Source organism: Hyaena hyaena, unplaced genomic scaffold (assembly GCF_003009895.1).
Source record: "Hyaena hyaena isolate Hyena2069 unplaced genomic scaffold, ASM300989v1 scaffold_418, whole genome shotgun sequence".
Lineage (NCBI taxonomy): Eukaryota > Metazoa > Chordata > Mammalia > Carnivora > Hyaenidae > Hyaena > Hyaena hyaena.
This window is the reverse complement of record NW_024081051.1, coordinates 1,419,257-1,437,650: the sequence shown is the minus strand read 5'-3', so window position 1 is coordinate 1,437,650 and position 18,394 is coordinate 1,419,257. Positions and strand designations below refer to the sequence as shown.

Sequence of the window (18,394 nt, the reverse complement as noted above, 5' to 3'; positions counted from 1 at the left end):
CAACTGACTGAGCCACCCAACATCCAACTCTTGATTTCAGCTTAGGTCATGATCTCACGGTCATGGGATCAAGCCCCACGTTGGGCTCTGCCCTGACAGTGTAAAACCGGCTTGGGATTCTCCCTCCTTCCCCGTACACCCTCCCCCGCACCGTCTCTCCCTCATTTGCAGTCTCTCTGTCTCTCTCAAAATAAATATTATAGGGGCACCTAGGTGGCTTAGTCAGTTAAGCGTCTGACTTCAGCTCAGGTCATGATTTCGCAGTTCATGGGTTCAAGCCCTGCATCAGATTCTGTGTTGACACCTCAGAGCTTGGAGCCTGCTTCAGATTCTGTGCTTCTCTCTTCAGATTCTCTCTGCTCCTCTCCCGCTTGCACTCTGTCTGTCTGTCTGTCTGCCTCTCTTTAAAAAATAAACATTAAAATTTTTTTTAATAATTAACTTTAAAAAAAGGAATAATTCTGGGTGATGATGGAGGACATAAATTGAAGAGAATATCTTATATTGTGCTTAGTCTGGTTCCTAAAAATATACCGAGAACATTCCAAATATACTTTCAATGGTCAAAAGAGAACAGTTAGCTTCCCAAAACCCCCAATGAGGGAATCCAAGTAGTGCTATACTTGCTAAGAGAAAATAGGTAAATATGTATGAATTCTCTCAAAGAGGAAGAAGGAGATCTGGAGCAGCTGGGGCAACTTTTCATGACTGAAGGCTGGGTTTCTGGTCCCTCTATAACATAAGGCAGGGCACTGAGTACTATCCTTTAGGCCAACACCTCATCATTTAGAATACTGATACATGACGGTTTGTTAAGACAAATTTACCCATGACATATAATGAGGAGAGGGATCCTTTGAAACTGTAACATTAAGAAATTATTCCCAGAGCTAAAAGACAAATGAAATCCTCTTTAGCTATAATAGCTAAGTTATTTTAGGCTTTTCTGTAAGGAAAAAAGAAAAAAGAACAAATGAAAGAGAAAGAAACAAGTAAATAACCTTTATATAACACTAAATACCAACCTTATATGGTGAAGGTTCAATTCTTTCCCCAAATAACACCTGACCAAGATTTTCAGATGGGCGTTTTCCTTCTGATGCTTGGCAAAAATCAAACCTGGAGCGGGTGGAGAAGTATGTAAGCTTTCACACATAAAAGGAAACAATGGCATATCAAGCCTCTATGCAATCTAGAGGGCAGAAAACTTAGTACTGATCATTCCAGTAGCTCTAGGAGATGAGTAAGAAATAGGTTCACACTCCATGTATGTCTCCCCAAAGCAAAAAGACAAAATATCAGAAAATCATGCCTGAGAAAACCTTGATGTCTAAATATCTTTTATGAGGATGTAAATTACAGAATTTAAAGAGTTAACACATTGCACTTATTTTTGTTCATTCCAATGATAAAACTGATACTTTTCTTCTTCAAGTGAATTTTGCAAACTTATCTCCTTTTGTTCTCACTTTCTAATCCAAAGCTTTACTTAATCATAACATTTCAGGAAGACGTGTCGAAGTTCCCTGGGTTTCTGCCTCATCCCTATACAATGGCTAACACATCCCAACATGAGAAGCATGGCGAGACAGATCCTAGAGAACAGGGAATTGTGAAGAAGCCATAATCAGTCAGCTATAAGCTTCTCTCTAATTCCCTTGTATTATTAACTAGATTTTATTTTTAAAAAATTTTTTAATGTTTTATTTATTTCTGAGAGAGAGACAGACAGACAGACAGACAACGTGAGTAGGGGAGGATCAGAGAGAGAGGGAGATACAGAATCTTAAACAGGTTCCAGGCTCTGAGCTGGCTGTCAGCACAGAGCCCGACGTGGGGCTCGAACCCACAAACCGTGAGATCACGTCCTGAGCTGAAGTCAGATGCTTAATTGACTAAGCCACCCAGGTGCCCCTATTAACCAGATTTTAAAATAATTTGCTTTAAATATTACAATCAAATTTCAGCTTTGTTACAGAAGATTAAAGGAGAGTTCTGTGTTCATTCTGGAATGATATGGGAATACTTAAGACCCATGCAGTGATGGCTACAGATGAGATTCCCAAAAGAAAGATGAATCTTAGGTGATTAAAAAATGGGCTGGGTGGGGGCACCTGGCTGGCTCAGTTGGTGGAGCATGCAAGTCTTGATCTTGGCATTATGAGTTCGAGCCTTACGTTGGATGTAGAGATTACTTAAAAATAAAATCTTTAAACACACACACACACACAAAACTGGACCTGGAAAGTCCTCAAATGAAGACTTTCCATGTAGTGGATGTAAGAGATCCGCTGAATTTTCTCAGACACATCCCACAAAGATTTCAGGAGATATGTTTGTTTATTTAACAAAACAAAAGAAACAAAAACTTAAAAAAGCATTCAGGTCTCCAATAGTTACATAAATAATAGTCCATTCACTTATGAATGATGTACTTTCTTTTTATACATAGTTAGGCAGCTGGATTCTAACAGGATAGTCTCACTTTTTGGTGTGTGCTTTTTTCTATAGTAAGCACACATTTTTCTTTTAAAACTCTTAGATACCATAGAAATTTAGAAGCCAGCTACAATTTAGGAACTGTTTTATACTCAATATGATATACAGTGATCAAAGAATGAACATAATATATACATGTAAATTTTTTATAATATCAAAAAAGTTAAAATAATAAAATGTTTATAAACAGAGAATTAGTGAAACAAATCATACACAACTTTATATAATCTCTACAAAGAAATAATAAAGGAACACCTGGCTGGCTCAGTAGGTAGAGCATGTGACTCTTGATCTCATGAGTTCATACCCAACATTGGGTAAGAGCTTACTTTTAAAAAAAAAAAAAGCAAACATAAACAATGATGAAAATGACTGGGATAGCTATAGCTGTCTGTTAACATGAAAAGATGCCTGTAATAGATTCGGTGAGGAAACCAAGGTGCAAAACAACTTTTGTTTAAAACAAAAATGTACAGATGTGGTTAGGTAAATTAGAATATGCAGAGAAAAAATGTGGAAGAGCAGAAAACAAAGCAATTATTTCTGGGGATTGATTATAAGGGACATAAGAATTTTGTTTAGAGGTGTCTGGGTGGCTCAGTTGAGCATCTGACTTCCACTCAGGTCATGATCTCACCATTGGTGAGTTTGAGCCCCACAGTGAGCTCTGTGCTGATAGTTCAGAGCCTGGAGCCTGCTTCAGATTCTGTTTCCCTCTCTCTGCCCCTCTCCTGCTCGCACTCTGTGTCTCTCTTTCAAAAATAAACATCTAAGGAGCGTCTGGGTGGCTCATTTGGTTAAGCATCCGACTTCAGCTCAGGTCATGATCACGGCTCGTGGGTTCGAGCCCCGCGTCAGGCTCTGTGCTAACAGCTAGCTCAGAGCCTGGAGCCTGTTTCAGATTCTGTGTCTCCCTCTCTCTCTGACCCTCCCCTGCTCATGCTGTCTCTCTCTCTCTTTCAAAAGTAAATAAATAAACATTTTTAAAAAAAAAAGAATTTTGTTTTTAAAATTGTGTGGGGTTTTGGGGCTCCTGGGTAGTTCAGTCAGTTAAGCTTCCGGCTCTTGATTTCTGAGCCACCCAGGCGCCCCTTATTTTATTTTTTTATCTTAGAGAGAAAAGCTTAAGCAGGATCCATGCTTAGTGTGGAGCCCAATGCTGGGCTCGACCCCATGACCCGGGGATCATGACCTGAGCAGAAATCAAGAGTTGGACACTCAATGGGCACTCAACTGACTGAGCTAACCAGGCACCCCGAGTTACATACAATTTTATAGAAAAATTAAGCTAAAAAACTTACGCTGTGTATTCATAAGGAAGAACAGATTCCACTGAATCAAGTCTGTTCACAAATAGTTCTATTTCAGCCTGAAAATGAGGAAACACAGAATTAGAATATAAACAACTGGAGATCATGCTTAGAACTCAAAAATAATTTGACATTCTTGAAATGTAAAATTTTATGATATTTAAACATTCTCTTATAAATCCATTCACTGAGTGGGCTTATATGCAGTTAAATTACAATAAAATATTTTCAGTTGCAAATGTTGCCAATAACTTCTAAATGCTTAAGTTATAAAATTTTAAAAATTAAAATATTTAAATCATATCAATATAGATCCTGTTCTTAAAAGTCTGTTTTTCAAATTCAATATTTCATTCTGCAGCACAAAAATAATTCTTATTTTTAAACACCTTTTTCTTAAACATTCTCACAGCAGTGAAGAAATGCTTCCAAGTGAGAAGAAATATCCAGATCAACTATACTAGAAATACAATCATTGCTCTTAAGCAGATAGGAGACAGACGATGGAAAGATGATCTAACTTTGGAGGGCCTCTCTGATTCAAACGGAGAATGCTGAACTACAAAGGTAACAACAGTGAAGAAATTCACAAAGACCAAATCAAGTTCTATGATGGGGCAAGAGGAGAAATGTTATATCACCTTCCTAGGAAATACATACGCTAATTTATTTTTTTTAATGTTTTTTTTTATTTATTTCTAGGAGAGAGAGAGAGAGAGCGTGAGCAGGGAAGGGTCAGAGAGAGAGAGGGAGTCACAGACTGAAACAGGCTCCAGGCTCTGAGCTGGCAGTCAGCACAGAGCCCGACGCGGGGCTTGAACCCACGAACCACGAGATCATGACCTAAGCGAAAAGTCGGACGCTTAACCAACTAAGCCACCCAGGTGCCTCTACATAGGCTAATTTAAAGCCATATTTCCTTTTTTTTTTTTTTACAGTTCAGCTTTTTTCTTTCAATTTATTATTTAAATCCCAATCAGTTAACATATAGTGTAATTATGGTTTCAGGGGTAGAATTTAGTGCCTCATCACTTCCACACAACATGCAGTGCTCATCCCAACACATGCCCTCCTAATGCCTGTCAGCCATTTAGCCTATCCTCCTACCCAGCACCCCTCCAGCACCCCTCAGTTTATTCTCTGTATTTTAGAGTTTCTTTTGGGGGTACCTGGGTGGCTCAGTTGGTTAAATGTCCGACTCCTGGGTTCAGCTCAGGCTCAGGTCATGATCTCATGGTTGGTAAGTTCAAGCCCCAAAACATGCTCCATGCTGATGGTGTGGAGCCTCCTTGGGATTCTCTCTCCCTCTCTCTCTCTCTGCCCCTGCTGTGCACGCAATCTCTCTCAAAATAAATAAAATAAACTTTAAAGAATTATTTAAAACAAGAGTCTTTTCTGGTTTCTCTGTTTTTATCTTATTTTTCCTTCCCTTCCCTTATGTTCACCTGTTTTGTTTCTTAAATTCCATGAGTGAAATCATAATACTTATCTTTCTCCAACTAACTTATTTTGCTTAGCATAATATATTCTAGTTCCATCCGTGTTGTTACAAATGTCAAGATTTCATTCTTTTTGATCACCAATTAATATTCCATTACACACACACACACACCCCGTATCTTTTTTTTTTTAATGTTTATTTTTGTGAGAGAGAGTAAGAGAGAGAGATGGACAGGGGATCTGAAATGGACTCTGCACTGACAGCAGAGCCTGAAGTGGGGCTCAAACTCCCAAACTATGAGATCATGACCCGAGGCGAAGTCACACCCTTAACCAACGGAGCCACCCAGGCACCCCATATCGTCTTTATCCATTCATCAGTTGATGGACATTTGGGTTCTTTCCATACTTTGGCTATTGTCGATAGCACTGCTATAAACATTGGCGTGCATGTGCCCCTTCAAAACAGCATTTTTGTATCCTCTGGATAAATACTTAATAGTGCAATTGCTGGGTTGTAGGGCAATTCTATTTTTAATTTTTTGATGAATCTCCATACTGTTTTCCAGAGTGGCTGCACCAGTTTGCATTCCCACCAGCAGTGCAAAATGGTTCCCCTTTCTCCACATCCTCGCCAACATCTATTGTTTCCTGAGTTGTTAATTTTAGCCATTCTGACAGTTGTAAGGTGATATCTCATTGTGATTTCCCTGATGAGTGATATTGGGCATCTTTTCATGTGTCTGTTAGCCATCTAGATGTCTTCTTTGGAAAAGTGTCTGTTCATGCCTTTTGCCCAAGCCATACTTCCTACTGAAGTTCCCCAAATGCCTCCAAGATATATTCAAAGATCTGCAGGGCCCAAAATACATATCCACTCTGAATAGGGGCTCACTGCAACTCATGACAGAATCCTTTAGTTGAAGCTGAAGAAACCAGTAAGTAATGTATGCCCTGAAGTACTTTATGTGCTAACCAAAAACATTTACATAGGAGCTGTTTACCTTGGACAAGTATTTTAATAGAGTTAGACTGCTATGGCTGCCTCCGGACTCGAATCATGAGGCTGCCTGGAATGGCATAAAGCCACATTTGTCATTGTGATCTTGTTCACTGGTACTGCTAAGCAGTCCCCTATATTTGCTAATATCCCAAAGGTGAGACAAAATGTCTGATGTACAAACTAAATTTTAGTTTGTACAAAGTAATAATACACTGCCACTGGAAAAGCAAAGGGTACAGATTCTAGGGCCAGTTTGTCTGGGTTCAAATCCCAGCATTTACTATTTGGTCAAGTTATTTAACACCTCAGGTTCCTTATCTGCAAAATAGAGATACAGTATTTACCTCACAGAGGTATGAGGATTAAATGAGTTAACATGTATAAACTATTTAAAAATAGTGCCTGAAACATGAAGTCCTATCTATTTGTTAAGTGAATAAAAGCAAGTAAATTTAATGATATTCAGAATAGAGAATACCTAAACTACACTGCTCATCTGCTAAAATAAATGCTCACCTGATATTCCTGATATATAATGGAAGATAAAACATTAAAAACTATATACTTTGAAAATAGTAGTGAAAACAGTATCATATGCAATCCCTAAAATTATAAGCAAATGAAATTACTCAATGGCAACACTGTCTCAAACATACACAAAAAATTTAACTGTGTGTCCTTGCATAAAACATTCTTTATCATTGGCCTAAATTTTGGCTAGAAAGATAATGGGACACGACATTTAAGCATTACAGAATGCTTGAGTAATTAACACAAATATAGGCAACTGTTGTGAAGGCAAAATTCCCAGTTGATGGCTTACTCTGCCAAGATAATTTTCACTAATTATAAGAGGTCAACAACTGCTTTGAAGATACTTCAGAATTCAAGCACTCTACTTAATGTATCTTAATGAAGACAGAAAGGTCCCTAAAAAGCTAATCCAGTTCACATTTCTAGATTTTTTTAGGGATAAACACAGCTATTATATTCTATATAATGTTCTAGGTTTTGAGTTTCAAAATCTGAAGAGTCACATTTTCACCACAGAAGCTGAATCCCTTGTGCCACAATTAAGCCTATTCCTTACTTTCAACTTCATTCAGTACAAAGTAATCAAGAGTGGGGACTCTGAAGCTACGCTGCCTGAGTTTAAATCCTAAAAACGACATTTACTAGCTGTGTGATAGTAAGTTTCTTCACTTCACTCAGTTTTCTCATTTGTAGAATGGAAGTAATTATAACTTCTGCTTCAAGCTGTTTTAAGAAGATTCCAGAGTAGTGCTTGGTACAAAGTATTAAGTACTTACTATTATGCAGCAATGTCCAAGAGGACTTTAAGCAAGGATGGAAATATTCTTTTTTTTTTAATGTTAACTTTATTAATTTCCTTTTTTAGTTTATTTTATTTATTTTTTTTAAACGTTTTTCTTTTTTAATGTTTTATTTATTTCTAGGAGAGAGAGAGAGACAGCATGAACAGGGGAGGGTCAGAGAGAGAGGGAGTCACAGACTCTGAAACAGGCTCCAGGCTCTGAGCTGGCAGTCAGCACAGAGCCCGACGCGGGGCTTGAACCCACGAACCGCGAGATCATGACCTGAGCGAAAGTCGGACGCTTAACCGACTAAGCCACCCGGGCACCCCTATTTTATTTATTTTGAGAGAGAGCAGGGGAGGAGCAGAGAGAGAAGGGGGAGAGAAAATCCTAAGCAGGCTCCACATTGTCAGCACAGAGCACTACTCAGGGCTCAATCTCACTACTATGAGATCGTGACCTGAGCAAAATCAAGAGTGGGACGCTTAACCGACTGAGCCACCCCCGTACCCCAATAATGGAAATATTCTTATCTGCACTGTCAAATACACATGTGACCATCTGTCACTTAAAATGTGGTTACCAGAGTTAAAGAGTTGAATTGTTTTAATTTTAATTATATTTAAAAAGTCACAGGAGGCTAATGGCTTCTGTATTAGAAAGCACAGTAACAGGGGCGCCTGGGCGGCTTAGTAGGTTAAGCATCCTACTTTTGCTTAGGACATGATCTCACGGTTCGTGGGTTCGAGCCCCGCGTCGGGCTCTGTGCTGACTGCCAGCTCAGAGCCTGGAGCCTGTTTCAGTCTGTGACTCCCTCTCTCTCTGGCCCTCCCCTGCTCACGCTCTCTCTCTCTCTCTCTCCTAGAAATAAATAAAACATTAAAAAAAATTAAAAAAAAAAAAAAGAAAGCACAGTAACAGAAAAGAAATGTTGCTGGTATATAGTACCACTGATATACTCTTTTCATATACTTATTAGTTTTTATTCTATTCACTACAATCTTTCCTTTACGTGGAAAAATAAAGTTGTTAGTCTATCCCAGAAATCAGCAAACGTCTTAAAAGGCCAGAGAGTAATCACTTTAGGCTTTAAAGTTTACAGTCTCTGCCACTGTACAGCATGAAAGCAGCCATGGATGTTACATAGGTGAGTGAGTGCAGCCGTAGCCCAATAAAACTTCATTTATAGGCACTGAAATTCGATTTTCATGTAATTTCCATTCATCACTAAACATTATTCTTTCAATTTTTTTCCCTATTACTTAAAAATATAAATACAACGTTTAGCTCAAGGGTACTATAAAAGCAGTCTGCAAGCTGCACTGGACCATCCTTGAGCTGTGCTTTCTGGCTATTTTTCCAGTATTCCATAAATTAACATCTTAGAGAACCCAAAATAGGACACAGGGTTCAAAGGGCTGTTGCCATGTGAAAAATTTCAGGGTATTGTTCAAGGGCATATAAATTTAAGGTAAAATTTTCTTCCACCTCTACTCAATGGATGAGACAAGAATTTTTACTTTAGCCTATGATGTTCACTCTGAAGTTTCATGACACATCTTTTAGCTACAGAATTATACACTGAGGGAAGACAGTATTTTCAGTTTCTGACTTTTCTCCTATCCCCTCTGAGAATTAATCTTTGAAAACGGAAAGGTCTTAATCTTTTGAATTATCTCCTTGATCATGCCAGCTGCTTTTCTCAGGACCTCACCCTACTCTCATATCGTTCTTAAAAGGTATGTCATTAAGAATTACAGGCAGAGGGGGGCGCCTGGGTGGCTTAGTCGGTTGGGCGTCCGACTTTTGCTTAGGTCATGATCTCGCGGTTCGTGGGTTCGAGCCCCGCGTCGGGCTCTGTGCTGACTGCCAGTTCAGAGCCTGGAGCCTCTTTCGGTCTGTGACTCCCTCTCTCTCTGACCCTCCCCTGCTCACGCTGTCTCTCTCTCCTAGAAATAAATAAAAAAAAAAAAGAAAAAGAATTACAGGCAGAGGAATGCCTGGGTGGCTCAGTTGGCTGAGTATCCGACTTTGGCTCAGGTCATGATCTCACAGTTCATAGGTTTGAGCCCGGCGTCGGGATCTGTGCTGACGATGTGGAGCCTGGAGCCTGCCTCAGATTCCGTGTCTCTGTCGCTCTCTGCCCCTCCCCTACTCGTCCTAGGTCCCTCTCTCTCCCCCTCAAAAATAAACATTAAAAAAATTACAGGCAAAATTCAAGGTTTAGACATCAAAGTGTCATGTATGTATAGAATTACATTGTTTTTTCATTAGCCTTTTGGCCATAAGCATAAATTCTTCAATGATACTCTTCACCTCTTTCCTATGTTCTATAAATGATAGCTCACAGCTCATCATCTCAAAAATATATTAATTGGTTTTCTTCAAATATACCTTTTTAACTTGCCTATGGTCAAAATAATTTACTTTTTGCTCTCTCTTTTTAAAATGTTTATTTTTGAGAGAGAGAACGCCAGTGTATGGGGGCAGAGAGAGATAGAGAGGATCCAAAGGGGGCTCCACACTGACAGCAGAGAGCCTGATGGGGGGGGGGGGCTCGAACTCACGTGGTGAGATGGATCTAAGCCAAAGTCAGATGCTTAACAGACTGAGCCACCCAGGCACTCTGCTCTTTGCTCTCTTCAAGAGCACTCCAGGAAATACAGTCCATTGACTTTACACTGTGTTACACATGGCAACTTAATACTACTGGCACCTTGAAACATCTCAAGTGCATTCTCTTTGCCAAATTTAAGACCCAAATTAGCCTCAAGCACTTGTCTGGGAAGTCTGTCTCTATCTCCCATGAATTTCACCATTCACCATGAATTTACTGCCTACCGTACTCTGCCCAAGGTAACCCATATCAGTTTAAATTCCAATTTAATCTTTTTAAAAGACAATCTTGTCAAAATTTTAGAAATCACATTCACTGGCTCCCTCTAAATCCACTGTTAAGTGTTTGAATAAACTCTACAAGTCAGGAAAATTTTTCTTCCAGATGTCATGTTAGTCTTCTGTTTACATAATTTAGTATCACTTATTCTCACATACATACTCATTTTGGTCTACATCGCAAGACCCACAAACCCTTCCCCTTCCTATTTTCTTATTTGCATATTATTAGTTTCTACTCATCTTATCCTTGGGATTTTAGTTAATATCTCATCTGTCAACTTTTCCCAATCTGGTGAGGTAGCTTCGGATTCTAATCCTAATAACAAAGGTATTACAAAGCTTATGTTTTAGGTTTGCTTTGTGATTTAAAAGGCTGCCCACAAAATTTTCCAATAGCAAACTCCAAAGCACAACCCTTCTCACAAATCTTTCACTTAAAAACAAAATTTATTTTTACACTCAACACATAAGTGGGGAATACAACTTCAGACCAGAGGCTGTATAGCACCAGACTGCTGAGTTCATTTCAAATCCTAAGTTTACTTTTAATAAATATGTGCTTTTCATCAAGTAGTAATTTTGAATTTGAGAAATGAATGAGGTGACAATAAAACAGATAATGATACACAAGCTGGCCTACAGCTGGTGCACAAGAATTGTAAGATAATGACTAAATAAGCATAGCTACTACTGTTATTTCCGAGTAAATGGACATTCCTGGATTTGAATATTTGTTAGTATAAGGATAATGTGGAGAGTTTCTCCTCCCTCCCATTAAAGGACACTAAGACAACAGCCTTATCATCTACCCTTTATGCCTATTCATTACCCTCTTCTTAGCTATTAGTCTAGGGCAGGGGAAGGTAAGAGTTATCAAGCCCGAGTCTCACAATAGCCTTATGAACTAGGGATTACTTGCTCTACTTTAAGACAAGGAAGTAAGTTAAAACACTGGACTGCCAACTCAAAACAGTAAGTGAATTCAAGTGCTACTACCATCAATTTTAATCTCTGCTGTTCTCAGTTCTCTACGTCTCTTCCTTCATGTCTCTTACCACACTTTTTCATACTTACTTTTACAGGAAAGTTAGTTTATCACAAATATCACTGAAATTATGGACTTTTTCCTGTTATTCAGTAAACTAATCAAAACACACCTGGGATATTCATTTCATCTTGGCTATTCTGTGGCACTTTGATTCTTCCTTTAGATTGTAAGAATCTGAAAATTTGAGAATTATTGTCTCACAACATGCTAAGAAGTATAAATTACAATTAATGATATCTTTAACAAGAAACAGAGCTGGGCACCTGGGTGGATCAGTTGATTAAGCACCACAACTCAGCTCAGGCCATGATCTCAAGGTTCATGAGTTCTAGCCCTGCTTCAGGTGAGCTTGAGCCCCATTTTGGGTGAGACCTGCTTCTCTCTCTCTCTCTCTCTGCCCCTCATAGGGTTCTCTCTCCCTCTCTCTCTGCCCCTCACTCACTTGCACCCTTTCTTAAAAATGAAAAAAAAAGAGCAATTTACAACATATTTGTAAATAAGCTACATTTATGAATCTCTATCTTAAATATCAATTCTTATACTGAAACAGGAAATTTCAAAACTATTTTAAGGGGGCATCTGGGTGGCTCAGTTGGTTAAGCGTCCAACTCTCAATTTTGGCTCAGGCCACAATCTCACAGTCATGAGATCAAGCCCCACATGTGTTTCTGCACAGACGGCATGGAGCCTGCTTGGGATTCTCTCTTCCCTCTCACATTCCCCTCATCTCTTACTCCAAATAAACAAACATTTTTAAAATATATTAAGAATAAAATCCTTGTAATATGGCAGTAGAGAAAATGTTAAAAACTGGAAAGAAAAAGTGAGTTTATGTGGTTTGAAAAAGGCAAAAGTTTGCTATAAACATTATGACATTTATCCCTAAAAAATATAAATACACAAATAGGAAAAATATAAACAACTATTGGCTCCAGAGGTCTAGACAGATATACAGGTAATTATTATACTATTCCATCAACTTTTTTAAATTTTGAAAAGTGTCACAATTAAAAGCTGGAAAAAGAAAAGGCTTTAAAAGTTGAGAGTAGACTTCAGGGACAAAAGCCAAATCAAAGCAATAAGAAATAAAGATGAAAGATTAACATTTAGTGCGGAAAGCTGTTCTAGGAAGAAAAGATGACTTCAAAATAAGTATTAAATAGGAGGAAACAGAATTTGAAATTCACAAGAACAAAAAATCCTGAACAACCACGAGAAAGTCATTCACTCAACACATTTATTTAATGCCCACAACACTAGACCTTGTGAGTGATATAATACAAAAGACATGAATACTTGCCTTCAAAGAATTTTTTTAAATATATTTTAATTAGTTATGTACTTTATTTTTTTTATTTCTTAATGTTTTTATTTATTTCTGAGAGAGACAGTGTGAGCAGGGGAGGGTGAGAGAGAGAGGGAGATACAGAATCTGAAGCAGGCTCCAGGCTTTGAGCTAGCTGTCAGCACAGAGCCTGACGCGGGGCTCGAACCCACGAACCGTGAGATCATGACCTGAGCTGAAGTTGGACGCTCAACCAACTGAGCCACTCAGGTGCCCCGCCCTCAAAGAATTTCTAATCCAGATGGAGAGATAAAACATAGATTCAAGAAAGGAAAAGAAAAAAAGTGACAACGTTATTTATAAGTTCTTAGGTAGTTACTGAATCTCCAAGGGATTTAGGGTTTTTTTTTATCATTAAAACAGCAATGTGCTATAACATGATAATATATGATTAATTTTATGGTCACTTTCCACTCTAAACATCTTTATTTCCCATCCAAAAGTTAATTAAGTCCATCTCCTGGAATCTGCCTGAAATGGAGACAGCCAATTCCAAATACCACTGACATGACTAGAAAGTGCTTTAAAGGTTACTTACTTCACATTGCCACTTTCAAAATGTCCCAAACAGAGTTATTATCAGCATGAAAAGGTGTGACAACAGTAAACATTTTAAGGAAATTACATATAAGTCCTAAACCAATCCCACCCTAAGAAATGTTTTCTGTAAGCAGTTTACTTAATTTAGAGTGCTCTGGTCTCCCTTCTAAATCCTTTCCTTCCCCAAATGTACAATTTGATTTCTGGCCCTAATCTGTCCAGTCTACAGGCAATCCCAGCTTTGGTCACAACTATACTTTGTTTTATTGTTTGAGCCATGTGCGCCATGCCACGGAACCGCATTTTCCCCATTTCCTTGTTCCTTTGTTTTGCTCTTACTCCACCTTCCCTGCCATCACATCTATCGTAACCCCACACCCATGACTGGTTTTCAAGGTACAAAGAAATAGAGAAGAAATATGACTTTGAATAAGAATCAAAGCAACTGAATACTCATAAAAGGGTCTGACATATCAAGGCACAGCCACAGAAGAGGAAAACTATGGGCATTTCAACTGCTTAATATTGGGAGTCCACAGTGGGAAAACTTCCACAGGGAAACCTTAACTGAGATGTAATAAAACAAACCCAGTGGAAATGCTGGAACTCATAAATGGATGCTCATGAACTCTTGAGTTATCTGACCAGCAATGCCCAGAAGCTGATATCCTAAGACACTAACGTTCTTCCTTTTATCCCTACTACACTAAAAAATAAAATTTCAATTTCAGATTGTATCAAAGAAAGGAATAAATACAAAATTTGACTACTCAAAAATTGGTTACATAGGTTAAAACTGCATTCATTGTAGAAGCCAGGGATCTCCAGAGTAAGGCAGAAGAGGTAGCAAGTACTCAGTGTGAGAGATACAGCAGCGCCCCAATGTCAAAATCACAGTCAAAATCACACTCTAGGAGCTGCATCTTCCCTTCACCACTTGCTAGGTATATACACTTGAGAGGGTTGCTACATCTTATCCAGCGTCAGTTTCCCCATTTACAAATCATAAAATTGTTCAGAAAATTAACTAAGACACACACAAAGTACACAAATTGTAATTTTTATTGTTGTTATTAGCATAGGGAAATAAACAGGTTTGAAAGTTGAGAAGAACAACAAAGAAAAAATATTTCAAAAGTTTCCTACAAAGGCTTTCATCAATACTTAATTTTAATGGTAACAAAGAAAAACTCTGTAGAGCACATTTAAAGTAGCTACAATTAACTCCAACACTTTCTAAAAGGATACTGATTTTTAAAAAAAAACGTGTGAGGAAGAACAGGAAGTAGGAGCTTCAAGAACTGGGCTCTGAGACCCAGAGAGCACAGACCAGTATCTAGAATTTGTGTGTGTCTCTGTGAGTATGTGGGGGCGTGGGGTATGAAGCCACGTCTGTGGCTTTGTTTCACGTGTTCAAATACACACCTCTGGAAGGGCTGCCCTTTGGGGAGAGCCAACAGCAGGGCGGTATTTTATCCGTACTGACCTCGCCTGCTTTCCCAATCCTAGCTCCCAAATGCACTATAATGAATAACCACAGTTTTTTAAAGCTTATTTATTTATATTGAGAGAGAGAGACAGACAGAGATAAATCAGGGGAGGGGCAAAGGGGGGGGGGAGCCTAAGCAGGCTCTTCGCTGTCAGTCCCACTGTGGGGCTTGAACTCACAAACCTGGGAGATCATGAGCTGAGCCAAAATCAAGAGCCAGATGCTTCATCAACTGAGCGACCCAAGTGTCACAGAACAATCAGTTTTAAAATAATTTTACTCAAAAATGTAATTTATGAAAGCAAACTTTCTAAGCTCCATTTACTTTTTCACAGAAAGGAAAAAGTTGTTAGACTGTGAAATTTATCATAGTCAAAATCATTCCAATGCCAAATTTCATATATAAAACAATATCAGTAGCCCACATACACTGATTAGTTTCCAGAAGCTAAGAGTCAATCTCTTATTCGGAAGAAAACTCTGATAACATGAAACTAAATACCAAGAAGTAACTATATATCAATTTTTGTATCAGGAAGTTCATGTGTAATCATATTTTTTTTAGACATTTCAAAATCTTCAAACTATATCTATGGTCAAATTAAAACAAGTAAATATACATTGTATCTGTTCAAAGCAACATTTAGAACTGTTCTCTTAAATTTTACTTATTCCAGATTTATAGGCAACTGCTCCCAAAATAACAGACAATTTATTAAACATTTCTAAAAATAACTACCAAGAAAAGACATTTAAAAGTATGATTCTGGGGACACTCAGGTGGCTTAGTTGGTTAGGAGTCTGATTTCGGCTCAAGTCCTGATTTCGTGGTTCGTGAGTTTAAGCCCTGCATCTGGTTCTGGGCTGACAGCTCAGAGCCTGGAGCCTGCTTCAGACTCCATCCGTGTCTCCCTCTCTCTGCCCCTCGCCAGTCCACACTCTGTCTCTATCAAAAGTAAATAAACATTTAAAAAAAGTACAATTCTGAAAAAAAGAAAAAAGTACAATTCTGGTAAAACAGTTACTATGACAGCATGATACTGTACATGAAACCTTAAGGATTCCACCAAAAAAACTATTAGAAGTAATAAATGAATCACTAAGTGTGTAGGACACAAAATAAATAAACAGTAATCTGTTGCATTCCTATTCACTAATAATAAAGTGGCAGAAAGGGAAATTAAGAAAACAGTGACATTTACAATTACACCGAAAAGAGTAAAATACCTAGAAATAAACTTAACCAAGAAGGTAAAAGACCTGCACTCTGAAAACCATACAACACTGCTGAAAGAAACTAAAGATGACACAAACAAACAGAAAGATACATCATGCTTATGGACAGGAAGAATATTGTTAAAATGCTCATACTACCTCAGGGCACCTAGGTGGCTCAGTCGGTTGAGCATCTGACTTTGGCGCAGGTCATGATCTCGTGGTTTCTGAGTTCAAGCTCCACAATGGACTCACTGCTGTCGAAGCATAGCCCGCTTTGGATCCTGTCCCTCTTTCTCTGCCCTTCCCCTGCTTGCACCCTCTCAAAAATAAACATTAAAAAAAATGTCCATACTATCTAAAGCAATCTACAGACACAACATAATCCCTATCAAAGTACCAATAGTATTTTTCACAGAACTAGAACAATTAAACCTAAAATTCATACGGAACTACAAAAGTCTCTGAACAGCCAAACCAATCTGGAAAAGTACAGAGCTGGAGGCAACACAATCCCTGATTTCAGGACATATTGCAAAGCTACAGTAATCAAAACAGTATGATCCTGGCACAAAAAGAGAGAGATCCAGATCAATATAACAGGATGGAGGACCCAGAAATAAGCCCACGCTTATATGGTTAATTAATTTACAACAAAGGAGGCAAGAATTTACAATGGGGAAAAGACAGTCTCTTCAACAAATGGTGCTTAGAAAACTGGACCACTCTCTTATACCATATACAAAAAGAAACTCAAAATAGATTAAAGACCTAAATGTAAAACCTAAAACCATAAAACTCTTAGAAGAAAACATAGGCAGCAATCTCTTTGACATCGCTCTTAGCAATGTATTTATAGATATATTTCCTCAGGGAAGGGAGGGAAAAAAAGCAAAAATAAACTATAGGCACTACACCAAAACACAAAGCTTTTGCTTTGTAGAGTAAAACAAACAAAATGAAAGGAAAGGAAACGAACAAAATGAAAAGACAACCTACTGAATGTGAGAAAATATATCCTTTAAGAGATTATTATCTAAAATATATAAAGAACATGGAGCACCTGGAGGCTCAGCCAGTTGAGTGTCTGACTTTGGCTCAGGTCATGATCTCGAGGTTCATGAGTTTGAGCCCCATGTTGGGCTCTGTGCTGACAGCTCAGAGCCTGGAGCCTGCTTTGAACTCTGTGTATCCTTCTCTCTCTGCCCCTCCCCCATTCACTCTGTCTCTCTCTCAAAAATAAATAATCATTAAAAACATGTTTTTAAATAAATGAGGCATATAAAAAACTCATAAGATGTAACACCAAAAAGCCAAAATAACCCACTTAAACAATGGGCAGAGGACCTGAACAGACATTTTTCCAAGACATACAGATGGCCAACAGACACATGACAAGATGCTCAACATCACTCATCATCAGGGAAATGAAATCAAAATCACAATGAGATATCACCTCACACCTGCCAAAATAAAAAAGACAAGAAACAACAAACGCTGGTCACGGATGTGGAGAAAAAAGAACCTTTGTGCACTATCGGTGGTACAGTGGAACTGTGGAAAAAAAGGATGGAGGTTCCTCAAAAAATTAAAAACAGACATACCATACAATCCAGTAATTATACTACTAGGCATTTACCTAAAAAAAAAAACCAAAAAACAAAAACATTAATTTGAAAATATATATGTACCCAATGGTTATTGTAGCATTATTTACAATAGCCAAGATATGGAAGCAACCTAAGTCCCCATCTGTACATGAATGGATAAAGAAAATGTGGTGTACACACACACACACACACAATATTACTTAGCCATAAAAGAGAATGAGATCTTGCCATCTGCAATAAAATGGATGAACTGAGTGGGTATTATCCTAAGTGAAGTAAGTCAGACAAAGAAAGACTGTGTGATTTTACTCATATGTGGAATCTAAAAACTAAAACCAAAGGAATAAACAACAAAAAAGAAGCAGAAACATCGATAAATACAAAGAACAAATTGGTAGCTGCCAGAGAGGAAGGGGATGTGGTGTTGGGCAAAATGGATGGAGTGAAAGGTACAGGCTGCCAGTTATGGAGTGAGACAGAATGAGTAAGTCACAGGGTTGAAAGGTACAGCAGGGAGAACACAGTCAGTGGGGCTGTAACAGTACTGTATGATAAGAGTTACAGACCTGTCTAATTACTATGTTGCACACCTGAAACTAATGGAACATTGTATGTCAACTACAAATTTAAAAGCATATGATTGTTCCATTTTTATCAAAAAGTTGTTAAACTAATTACTTC

General features: G+C 38.2%; 1 protein-coding gene across 1 annotated transcript in view; it reads right to left on the bottom strand.

Annotated features, from left to right (window-relative positions):
- TM9SF2 (transmembrane 9 superfamily member 2) overlaps window positions 1–18,394 on the bottom strand; it is a 65,566-nt gene that overhangs the window by 41,368 nt on the left and 5,804 nt on the right. The window contains exons 2-3 of the mRNA XM_039252531.1: window positions 3,801–3,868; window positions 1,026–1,119 (exon numbers count right to left, since the gene is read on the bottom strand). Of these exons, the coding sequence (XP_039108462.1) occupies window positions 1,026–1,119; window positions 3,801–3,868 (162 nt within the window). The remainder of the gene's footprint in view (window positions 1–1,025; window positions 1,120–3,800; window positions 3,869–18,394) is intronic.